The sequence below is a fragment of the Staurois parvus genome, unplaced genomic scaffold (assembly GCF_062004578.1).
Source record: "Staurois parvus isolate SC_StPar_1 unplaced genomic scaffold, SC_StPar_1.0 ptg000704l, whole genome shotgun sequence".
Taxonomy (NCBI): domain Eukaryota; kingdom Metazoa; phylum Chordata; class Amphibia; order Anura; family Ranidae; genus Staurois; species Staurois parvus.
Window position 1 is genome coordinate 4,180,036 of NW_028318500.1, and position 13,409 is coordinate 4,193,444.

The 13,409-nt window shown below is 38.9% G+C and overlaps 1 protein-coding gene across 2 annotated transcripts in view; it reads right to left on the reverse strand.

Annotated features, from left to right (window-relative positions):
• Positions 1-13,409, reverse strand: part of CABIN1 (calcineurin binding protein 1) — a 331,038-nt gene that overhangs the window by 305,119 nt on the left and 12,510 nt on the right. For both annotated transcript variants that reach the window (XM_089653220.1, XM_089653219.1), the window contains exon 5: positions 2,982-3,116. In XM_089653220.1, the coding sequence (XP_089509346.1) occupies positions 2,982-3,116 (135 nt within the window). The remainder of the gene's footprint in view (positions 1-2,981; positions 3,117-13,409) is intronic.

Genomic DNA, 13,409 nt, shown 5'->3' on the forward strand with positions numbered 1-13,409 from the left:
CTAAGAAAATATATAATGTTTGGGGGTTCACTTTAATTTCCTAGCAAAAATACAGATTTTTTTAATGTGAACAAAAAGTGTCAGAAAAGGCTTGGTCTTCAGGTGGTTAGAAGAGTGAGTGATGTGTGGCATAAACCTCTAATTCTGGGCATAAAATGCCCCCACCCCTCAAAATGACCCCTTTTTGGAAAGTAGACACCCCAAACTATTTGCTGAGAGGCATGTTGAATCAATAGAAGAATTTATTTTTTTACCACAAGTTTTTGGAAAATGAAGAAAGAAAATAAAAATATATTTTTTCTTTTCTTTTTTATATTTCAAAACCTTGTGAGAAAAAATTAGATCTGCAAAATACTTACCATGCCTCTTTTTAAATTCCTTGGAGTGTCTACTTTCCAAAAAGGGGTCATTTGGGGGGGTTTGGTGCTATCCTGGCATGTCAGGGCCTCCAAAACTGTGATAGGTAGTGGGGAAGTGAAATGAAGAAGTTACGCACCTTCAGGCTTTCAAAGTGCTCATTGGATTTCAGGCTCCTGTATGTGGCTAGGCTCCCAAAAAGTGTCACACGTGTGGTATCCTCATACTCGGTAGAATTAGCAGAATGTATTTTGGGGTATAATTCCACATATACCCATGGCTTGTGCAAGAAATAAATCATTTAAATGACAATTTTGTGTAAAAAAAAAAAACAAAAAAAAAGTTTTTGTCATTTTCCAGAAACTTGTGGAAAAAAAAATAAATCTTCCATGGACACAATATGTCTCTCAGCAGATAGCTTAGGGTGTCTGCTTTCCAAAAAGGGGTCATTTGGGGGTGTTTGTTCTATCCTGGTATTTTAGCACCTCAAGAGATGTGATAGGCGGTCAGAAAGTAAAAGCTGTGTAAATTTCAAATTATCTATACCATAGTTTGTAGACGCTATAACGTTCACACAAAGCAATCAATATACACTTATTGGGATTTTTTTTACCAAAAACATGTAGCAGAATACATTTTGGCTGAAATTTATGACTAACTTTGAGTTTACGATATATTTTTTATAGCTGAAAGTAGAAAAAATTGTTTTTTTTTCAAGATTTTCGTGTTTGTTTATAGCGCCAAAAATAAAAAGCGCACAGGTGATCAAATACCACCAAAAGAAAGCTCTATTTGTGTGAAAAAAAGGACGTAAATTTCGATTGGGTACAGCATTGCATGACCACGCAATTATCATTTGAATTAGTGCAGCGCTGTATAGCAAAAAAAGGCATAAATTACAGTATCTATACCATAGTTTGTAGACGCTATAACGTTCACACAAAGCAATCAATATACACTTATTGGGATTTTTTTTACCAAAAACATGTAGCAGAATACATTTTGGCTTAAATTTATGACTAACTTTGAGTTTACGATATATTTTTTATAGCTGAAAGTAGAAAAAATTGTTTTTTTTCAAAATTTTCGTGTTTTTTTTGTTTATAGCGCAGAAAATAAAAAGCGCACAGGTGATCAAATACCACCAAAAGAAAGCTCCATTTGTGTGAAGAAAAGGACGTAAATTTTGTTTGGGTACAGCATTGCATGACCGCGCAATTATCATTTGAATTAGTGCAGCGCCAAACAGCAAAAAAAGGCCTGGTCATTAAGGGGGGTAAATCCTCTGGGGCTCAAGTGGTTAACAGTGCCATAAAGGATGAATGGCAACACATCACACCAACACAAGTAGTGTGTTCCTACAACACGGAAATGAGAATGAAGCTTAAAACAACTCTCGCTTCAAGCTGGCAAACACTTCCGTTTTATTTGGCATCTATTTAGAGAAGCAGGAAAAGGAGCCAAGATACAATAATGCTTTGTGAGATAACATAACAATGTGAAAACAATAGGAAAATAGGGCATTCAAAAATGAAACACTCCTATGCAAAAAAATAAAGAGTTACATACATAGGAGACAGTTATGTTTATAAATGAAACATCTTTTTGAGAAAATTATCATCGGGAGGTAAAATAAAATAAGGAGTAGAATACAGGAATAAAAAAGCTCCTCCTCAATAAATATTGCCTAATCAGTGTTATTTTTTTTTGTAAATCATTTTATATTAACTGCTTTCCCGTCGCCCTACAGCAGAAATACTGTTACAGGGAGGAAGGGCTGCGCAAAATCACGTATATATTCTTGATTTTGCATTTCTCGGTAGTCGGCGCGCGTGACCCGCACACGCGCCCTACCCACGCCGCTATTCGCGGCCTCTGCTGCCAATCACGGGGTCCCGGCCGTTGATTACTCGCCAGCACCCGGTGATCGCTGAATATTACCGACAGGGGAGAGAGCTGTATGTAAACAATACAGTTCTCTCCCCTGTCAGCTGCTGCACACTGCTTTGCATGGCTCTGCATAGCAGAGCCATACAAAGCAGTGTGCTTATAGCTGAAAGCACAGACACAGCTTACCGTGAAACAGCACAGTTAACCCTTTGATCACCCCACATGTTAACCCCTTCCTGCCCAGTGCCATTAGTACAGCGTCAGTGCTTTTTATTAGCACTGATCACTGTATCGGTATCACTGGGAATGTCAGTGACACTAATTAAGTTCCCCGCAGTTCCTCTATAAGTCGCTGATCGACGCCATTACTAGTAAAAAAAACCAAAAAAAATTCTAGTATATATACACCGCCATTTGTAAACGCTATAACATTCATGTAAACCAATTAATTTACACAATAGCAAAAAGTCAAAAACATAGTTTTTTTTCTCAAAATTGCCGGTCTTTTTTTTTTTATAGTGCAAAAAATAAAAAACGCACGGGCGATCAAATACAACCAAAAGAAAGCTCTATTTGTGGGAAAACAAGAATGTAAATTTAATTTGGGTGCAGCGTTGCATGACCGTGCAATTGTCAGCTAAAGTAACGCAGTGCCGTAATGCAAAAAATGGCCTGGTCAAGAAGGGGGGTAAATCTTCTGGAGGGCAAGTGGTTAATATAAATGTACATTGTACCTCAAGGTTATATTCCATTGCAGTTTCCAAATCTTCCCTTTTCATCGCAAGTTGTGCAAGATTCTTATATGTTGAATATTTCAGCATTAAACCAGGATGTTTTAGACCTTCCTTCTCATCAGTTACTGCGGTAGCCTGAAAATACAAAACATAATTGACATGCAACATATTTATTTATTACAGGTACTTACATAGCGCCGTCAATATACACAGCGCTATAACATACACACACACCAACCACTTTATTAGTTACACCTGTTCAATTGCTTGGTAACATAAAAAGCTAATCAGCCAATCAATGCATTTAGGCATCTAGACGTGGTGAAGACAACCTGCTGAAGATCAAATTGAGCATCAGAATGGGGAAGAAAGGGGATTTATATGACTTTGAACGTGGCATGGTTGTTTGTTGCTAGACGGGATGATCTGAATATTTAAAAAACTGCTGATCTTCTGGAATTTTCATGCACAACAATCTCTAGGGTTTAGAGAGAATGGTCTGAAAAAGAGAAAATATCCAGTGAGTGGCAGTTGTGTGGACAAAAACGCCTTGTTGATGTCAAAGGCCAGAGGAGAATGGGCAGACTGGTTGCTGCGACATTCAGATGGTAGGGTCAGAATTTGTCATAAACAACATGAAAGCATGGATCCATCTTGCCTGGTATCAATGATTCAGGCTGGTGGTGGTGTAATGGCGTGGAGGACATTTTCTTGGCACTAGTAAGGTGTACCTAATAAAGTAGCCGGTGAGTATATATTATACAGTCCCTGCCCTCAAAGAGGCTTACAATCTAAGGTCACTAACTCATTCATACATACACATACTAGGGCTAATTTAGACAGGATCCAATTAACCTACCAGCATGTCTTTGGAGTGTGGGAGGAAACCAAAATACCCAGCGGAAACCCATATTTTAGAGCAAACAATACAAACAAGTAATGAAATAGTCCAGTATAAAGAAGGGTTCATTGTAACTGTGCATGAAAGAGCTGTGTTAACAAAAAGGATTACTTCTTCCAACAGACAACAGACCCACTATACAAACAGTATTTACAATTAAATAATAATATTGAGAATATCATCAACACACAAGCTAAATAGGCCATAATTGTAGCATACTAAAGCAAGACACTGCACAATACACATTTCTATATTGTGCACAAAACAGTACACTTATTGAGCACAATTGCGCTTCAGACAAGAGCAGCCTGGTCATAAACAAAACATTTTACAGCCATGTATAATGAGTCACTCTGGATAACAAAGAAAAGCACTCCTGGTTTCATGGCAAGTAATGGAAGCCTCTCTTACACATGGAGAATATTGGACAAATAAAATAAACAAAGTGCAGCGCTTTATAACAGGTTAAAAAGTACTATCAATTAAGAGATGCATCTTGATCCGGCATAATAATGGCGTCTCTAGATGCAAATATACTGATCAATAGCAGTGGATAACTATTAATCTTTCTTGTTCTCTGACAGACCGTCAATTACTTGCATGTAATGAGGTTCTGGATTATTGTCAATGTCTGTAACCTGGGCACTCAGAGCGCTTTTTTCATAATATGGGTTCATTCACATCACCCCCTTATTGTGTCACCTTAACTATGGTGAACTAATCAATGAGGCACCGTTGCCGTATTATTGGGATACAAACTAAAAGATTTTGCTGGTCTACTTCCCTGGGTACTCTGAGCCATATGCTTTAGGCTCAATTGCGCTGTATATGCGTCCTGTCAGCTTGGCTAGTTATGCCACTGCTGACAGTTCTATATATCTATGGCAAAATGGCGCTTCGATGTGCGCGCATGCGCAGTTGTATGGTCCTCCGGAAAATGGCGGCGATCTATTGCGCATGCGCGAATCCCGCATTCTCTCTACTTATTCATTTGGCATCGGTCACAGAGCTGTCAGCATCCCCTCTGAAGATGTGCCTTAGCACGAAAGGCCTCAGGAGGAACTGACAGCCTGTGACGCCTCTTATCACCCAGACCACGAGGAGGTCTGGGTGCTTGCTCTTAAAGGGTCAGTAACTTATTCCTTCACTTTTATGTGTTTTATGGCACATTGCCAGTGATATTACTGACCGAGGTTTTAATTACTTTTATCAATCAATAAATATTTGACATACTACACCATGAGTATTTTCCCACTTCTTACCCCCCACTGAGGGGTCGGCAGACACAGCTACATATCATCCAGAGGAGGAACACCTGTACCTGGAAGGAACATGTGCCTGTGATTGATCCATTAGCCCAGCAGATCGATTGAGGACATCTCTCTCTGTGGGATATCTACATTCGTTTTGATTGGATACACGTAAACGCGCATTTCCTATGTGCGGTCGGTGAGTGCGCATTCTTGCCATTTCCCGGACCATATTTCCAGCTGTGTTCACATATTGCCTATTTTGATCATATGAACATTTAAATGTGTGTCTATAGATCGATCCTCGGTCGAACTTTTTAACCTGTTATAAAGCGCTGCACTTTGTTTATTTTATTTATACCGAATGTGGTTGTGATAATCTTCAGTGCTATTAGCTGCTTACTTGATTATTCTATTAGTAGCGCTCACTTTATTACATATTATCTGTTTGTTTTATCACTTTTAAGTTTGAAGCTGCTACATTTTTCTTCATATCTACCTTTAAAATGGGTGATATCTTTGAATATAGACTCTCTAGAACTGTCATTCCAGAGGATTTCTATACAGTTGATACAGTAGATAAGGAGACAGAAGACCTGAAAGGTCTATTCCTACAGCTTAAAAACCTTGCCACAAGTGAAATTAAAACACTGTGGGATATTTCTTTTTTAAACAAATATATTAAAGATAAAATGGTCCCCAGATCATTGCGCTGGGATTTACGCCCAGATGCAGAGGATGCAAATAGCCATCTAGAATGGTTTCAGTTCTTTAATAATGCAGGATTGGACCTATTGAAATTCCTAACTATTAGAAAGAAGAAAAAATTGATACATCTGGATAATGAGATTAATCTCTTAAGGGATAAATTGACCCCATTTAAAGATAAGGATAGCTACAATGTAGAATCCAATAAACTTAAAATACACTTGGAGGGAATAGAGAAGGAACAGAGAATAAAGAAAAAGTTCCAGAGGGATCTTAAAGACTATTCTAACCAGGAGGTTTTCGATTGGCAGAAACAGAGTGAGCCTGTGCTGCAGAAAACCCCTATCCCTATTCCCTCTAAAATGGGTTTTAAAAAACCGATGGCTAAATCCTCTAAATTTCATAAAGAACAATATTCAAACAGGTTTCAGCCCCTGCGAGATGATAATATAGGTTCCAGAGAGCTGTATAAACATCCAAATGCCTATAACAGTGATACAAGGGATAGAATCCCTTCTGACTACTATACCCCCCCAAGAAATGGCAATTGGCAACCAACTCAATATAATAACTCTGACCATCCTTACCAATACCATTACCCCGTTTATAACTCAGCTAGAGGAAATGGAGGGAATAGACATCCTCCCCTTAATTACCCTCCTCAAAAAAGGAAACAAACAAACTACCAAGGTAACAACCAGGGCTACCAGAAAAATCCTCAAAACTCTGCCCCCAAAAACTCACGCCAACCTCAATATTCTAAACAGCCTTTTTTAGAGGAGGGCAACTCGAAAAAAAGGAGAGGTTTAGAAGAGGAAAGAGAGGGGGAAGGAGGACGAATAGATACTCCAAAAAAGAGGAAAATATAGTGGGCAAAGGAATCTTTAACCTGAGTAATATACATTTAACAGACAATGAATTACGCCTCCTTGATAAAGGACTGAAATATGCACCTCCCAAAAAATTGAACAAATTTGACACATATATTGATGTGCATAAATTTGCTAGACAGCTGTCCTTAAAACGGTATTTTTATAGTAATCCTATTATAAATAATGCTGCCCCTAGTGGTTCTAATGGTTTCGTACACTCAAATTTGCGAAACGCATCCACCTATAACCCACCAACCCAGACACATTCCTTTGTGAATCTCTTTAGAGACAAGGTCCTAAAAGACCTGAGTAGTATCCCTATTAGGAACTCTTATAAGGGAACAGGTGATAATGTGGCGATTAAATCCTTACTCGAAAGGAAGGACCTTGTCATTAGACCAGCGGACAAGGGGGGCGGTGTGGTGATCCTTGGTAAAGTCCAATACATTACGGAGGTGAATAACATCTTGAGTGACAATACTACTTATAGACCTTTATCACATGACCCATTAATAGGGTACAAGAAGGAATTAAAAAAGATTATTAACAAAAGTTATGACTTAAACATATTGAATAAGAAAGAAAAAGCATACCTTTGCCCTACAGCACCTAAATTACCCATACTGTATATCTTGCCTAAAGTACATAAGGATCCAGTCCACCCTCCAGGCTGTCCAATCATTAGTGGGATTGGATCCCTTAGCTCTAAAATAGGGGAATATGTAGACCACTATCTTCAGCCATTGGTTGTACAAACCCCATCATACCTCCAGGATACAAAACAAGTACTGAATATCTGCAGCACTTTGAACACACTACCGAATACTTACCTAGTTACCGCTGATGTAGCTTCACTCTACACCAACATTAACCATGCGGATGGGATGGAAGCGGTTGATTTTTACCTAACGAATTATGGCAACCTACCCCCATTACAGAAATGTTTTATTTTAGAGCTATTAGCGTTTGCAATGGACCATAATTACTTTTGTTTTAACCGGTCCTACTATCTACAAATCAAAGGTGTCGCGATGGGGGCAAAGTTTGCCCCCAGTCTGGCGAACCTTTTCATGTCCCGCTGGGAAGAAGACATGATATATTCTAGAGACTGGCCAGAATTGGTTATGTACAAAAGGTATATAGATGATATCATCCTCCTATGGAATGGGGATGAGGAATCACTTATGAATTTCTTTACCAGCCTTAATAATAATAGATTGAACATCAATCTCACATTTCTATATAGTCAGTCTGAAATAAATTTTTTAGACCTTACACTCATTAATTATAATGGTACAATTGTAACAAAATCATTTTTTAAAACCACCGATAGGAACAGCTACATTCCTACAAGTTATACAAATGGTATGCAGCGCTAAATGGTATATCAACCATCAATAAAAGGATGGATGAGACAGTGAATAAACAGTCAAAATATGAATAGTTCCATATAGATAAAACATAAATGAATGTTAAAATCCAATCCGGCTTGTGGAAAAATCCAGTAAATGATTGCGCTTACCACAAAAACATACAAACAAAGCGTTGTATGTATATGATGGACATCAGGGCCTGGTCAGCAACTAGAACAGCATCCGGTCACCATATGAGACTTCCAGGAATGGTGGAAACCCCCCACGGTCATCTCCGGTTTTACCAGCAGGTCCAACGAAGTCCTCTCCACGCACTGTTCATCTGGATCACACCACCTTGGTAACGCTCATAAATAATGAGCCAGAGCAAAAATGGGCAATGATGGTGAAGTAAGTTTTAATTGGTGAACAGTAAAATATAAAGCATATAACTCACATAGTGGGAAAAACACAGCCCAGGTCAAACGAAGAATTTTCCCTGGTGATCTGTGGTTCCCTGGTAATCTAATGGCGTCTGTTGGGTGGATCCCCTAACATGTTTCGAGCCACGCTCGTTGTCAAAGGGGTGAGCCCCTTTGACAACGAGCGTGGCTCGAAACATGTTAGGGGATCCACCCAACAGACGCCATTAGATTACCAGGGAACCACAGATCACCAGGGAAAATTCTTTGTTTGACCTGGGCTGTGTTTTTCCCACTATGTGAGTTATATGCTTTATATTTTACTGTTCACCAATTAAAACTTACTTCACCATCATTGCCCATTTTTGCTCTGGCTCATTATTTATGAGCGTTACCAAGGTGGTGTGATCCAGATGAACAGTACGTGGAGAGGACTTCGTTGGACCTGCTGGTAAAACCGGAGATGACCGTGGGGGGTTTCCACCATTCCTGGAAGTCTCATATGGTGACCGGATGCTGTTCTAGTTGCTGACCAGGCCCTGATGTCCATCATATACATACAACGCTTTGTTTGTATGTTTTTGTGGTAAGCGCAATCATTTACTGGATTTTTCCACAAGCCGGATTGGATTTTAACATTCATTTATGTTTTATCTATATGGAACTATTCATATTTTGACTGTTTATTCACTGTCTCATCCATCCTTTTATTGATGGTTGATATACCATTTAGCGCTGCATACCATTTGTATATTTTGTTGTTTTGGTGTTGAGGATTGCCTTGTGTGCTAGCTGCTGTCTTGTGATTTGCGCTCACTCACCCTGTTTTACATTCCTACAAGTAGCTGTCATCATCCTAATTGGTTAACCAATATTCCTAAAGGTCAACTTATGCGCATTCGACGAAATTGTACAGATCTGAAGACTTATTTCAACCAAGCGCTAATACTGAAAGAAAGGTTTTTAGAAAAGGGCTATAAGGAAGACATTCTGGATAAGACAATACAGATGGTTGCCCAATATGATAGGAATATTATGTTATCTAACAGACCAAGACATACAGAAACAAGGGTCTGTCCTTTCATAACAACATTTTCTACACAATTCAGACAGATTGGAGGGATTATTACAAAAAACTGGGAACTATTGAAACTAAACCCCATATTATCTAAATTTTTACCAGACAAACCTGAGATCATCTACCAAAAAGCACCAGCAATTAGACATCGGATAGCCCCTAATGCAATAAACCCTCCGACTGGTACTACATTTTTTGAGGAATTAAAAGGGTTTTACCCCTGCAATAAATGTGCCATCTGTAAATGCAACAGTACAAGGAGGGGTAGGATTAACAACTTTGACTCTTCTACTACTAGGAAAACATACACCATTAACCAATTTATCTCTTGTAATAGTAGGTTTGTGGTATATCTTCTTCAATGCCCGTGTCATAAGCAGTACGTGGGACGTACGACTAGACGTCTCCGTGACCGGTTGCGAGAGCACGTAGCCAATATAAGGAAGGGCTATAGAGAGCATTCACTCTCGAACCATTATAGGCTATTCCATAATTGCGACCCCTCTTCCCTCAAATTTGTGGGAATCGAAATAATATCGCCACACTGGAGGGGTCTGAATAAAACCAGGCCCGTATCACAAGCGGAAACAAAATGGGTGTATGAACTTGATACCCTACACCCCAAAGGGCACAATATTGAAATCGATATTAATTGCTATATAGCAAATAATTAATGTCTTTTATAGCCAACAATATGTTATGCCATTTTACCATCTCTTTATGGTTGAATACCTTCCGTCCTTTCGTCTATTGAATTAGGAACTGTACAGAGTTTATTTCACGACTGACCAATACTAGTCATACATTTCAATTATGAACTATCCATTCGCTCAGGCTGTTTAATTCTATTGTAGGTTATCCTATTCCATTTTTAATCTTATTACTAGTATTTATGCCATTACTCCTGATTTTAGTTATAAGAGCTAGCACATAAGGAATTATTCCTTCTTATATACTGCTGGTAGTAATCTTAACTTCATAGAAATACAATACTATACACGGGTTGGTGACTACTGCACCCTGAGCACCTTAGATATGCCAAGGATGAATTAATGTCATTTTTTACATTATATGTGGTGAACACTTTTATCACCACATAGTAGCACTTATATACTCTTTTATTAATTGGAGGTGCGTAGTATGCACAACCTATATTTATATCTCTGGTAATGAGTTGGTGTCTCTAAAGACAGAATCAATTATTGAGTAGGATATTAGATATTTTGGACATTATCCCTAGCTGAGTTTTATCTATTTTTATGCTATTTTTATGTTATGTTATTTAATCTGGTTTATTTGATTATAAGTCATTCTATTCAATTCACCATTCTATAATTATAAGCTATCTATTTATTTCTTTGTATATGGAAATGATATGTCACTCATATTTATATATTTGAATATGTCTAATGGTATACAAAGTATTTTGCACCTGGATCATCTATATTTGCCATATATTAATGCCAATTTATCTTTTACCTTAAACTGGTGAAGTACTATCAATTAAGAGATGCATCTTGATCCGGCATAATAATGGCGTCTCTAGATGCAAATATACTGATCAATAGCAGTGGATAACTATTAATCTTTCTTGTTCTCTCACAGACCGTCAATTACTTGCATGTAATGAGGTTCTGGATTATTGTCAATGTCTGTAACCTGGGCACTCGGAGCGCTTTTTTCATAATATGGGTTCATTCACATCACCCCCTTATTGTGTCACCTTAACTATGGTGAACTAATCAATGAGGCACCGTTGCCGTATTATTGGGATACAAACTAAAAGATTTTGCTGGTCTACTTCCCTGGGTACTCTGAGCCATATGCTTTAGGCTCAATTGCGCTGTATATGCGTCCTGTCAGCTTGGCTAGTTATGCCACTGCTGACAGTTCTATATATCTATGGCAAAATGGCGCTTCGATGTGCGCGCATGCGCAGTTGTATGGTCCTCCGGAAAATGGCGGCGATCTATTGCGCATGCGCGAATCCCGCATTCTCTCTACTTATTCATTTGGCATCGGTCACAGAGCCGTCAGCATCCCCTCTGAAGATGTGCCTTAGCACGAAAGGCCTCAGGAGGAACTGACAGCCTGTGACGCCTCTTTATCACCCAGACCACGAGGAGGTCTGGGTGCTTGCTCTTAAAGGGTCAGTAACTTATTTCTTCACTTTTATATGTGTTTTATGGCACATTGCCAGTGATATTACTGACCGAGGTTTTAATTACTTTTATCAATCAATAAACATTTGACATACTACACCATGAGTATTTTCCCACTTCTTACCCCCCACTGAGGGGTCGGCAGACACAGCTACATATCATCCAGAGGAGGAACACCTGTACCTGGAAGGAACATGTGCCTGTGATTGATCCATTAGCCCAGCAGATCGATTGAGGACATCTCTCTCTGTGGGATATCTACATTCGTTTTGATTGGATACACGTAAACGCGCATTTCCTATGTGCGGTCGGTGAGTGCGCATTCTTGCCATTTCCCGGACCATATTTCCAGCTGTGTTCACATATTGCCTATTTTGATCATATGAACATTTAAATGTTTGTCTATAGATCGATCCTCGGTCGAACTTTTGAGGTCGAACTTTTTAACCTGTTATAAAGCGCTGCACTTTGTTTATTTTATTTATACCGAATGTGGTTGTGATCATCTTCAGTGCTATTAGCTGCTTACTTGATTATTCTATTAGTAGCGCTCACTTTATTACATATTATCTAATATTGGACAAATGATCTGGTTTTTTTTCCATGCTAGTCGAGTTACGAAAATTCTCGTAAGACATTTCCGAGCATGCACAGTATTAATCACAAAAATAGTTTTTTCTGTTATCTTACAAGAAAAATGTTTGTGTGTGTCCTTTCAGATAATTTCACATGAACTGCCATGATCAGCTCTCAAAAGCTGTGTACTAACAATCAGATTATTGTACGATCGCTCCAAAAGCGATATTTTTTGTCCAATTTTCTCATCATGTGTACTAGGCATTACACCATCGGTGAGTATGCTCAATGTCCCTCTTTGCTCTCTTCCAGATTGCTGCACCTTCTCCTGCTTCCTTTGCAAAAGGGCACCACCAGATTCCTGTCAACAGTACATACAATAGCTTATCCACTTGCCGACCGCCCACAGTACTTGCAATGCGGATGAGCGTCAGCTACAGGAAAAGTGACGTACTGGTACATCGCTCTGGCTGAACTAGCACAGGGGGGTGTGGATCCCAGTAATTGGGACCCAGTGATCACCTGATCACAATGTTAGCAAAGCTGTTATGAATCAATCGGATTTATAACAGCTTTGCTTCTCTTCCTGGTGAATTGTGATTGTCCACAGCTCTCACATGGTACATGGGTCAACCACTGCACCCTGTACCATATGATAATCTGTAGCCAATCACAGATCACTAGTATTTTGAACTGTCATGAACTTAACCCATTCATGACAATTCAATGCAAGCATTGCATCGCAGGAGCAATAATGTTTTTGTTCCTGCAATGGAAAGTTTAAAAAAAAAAAATTAAAATACTGAGAAAATAGTTTTTTATATATTTTTTTATTTAAATACTTAACCACAACTGCAATGTGCGGGCGAGGGGTGGCTCTGGACAATGCAACGTACTCTGAAGTTGCCTTCTATTTCCGGGTGTTAGCTTGAGAACACCACACTGTGAGTAAAAGCACTACATTTTACACTCATGTTAGATTAGCACATTTAACCCTCTGATCGCCTGTATTAGTCCTTTGTTTAGCCCGTCAGCCAGCCGTGCCATTAGTACAGTGTCAGTATATAGAAAATTTCACTGATCATTGTACTAGCAACATCAGATAAT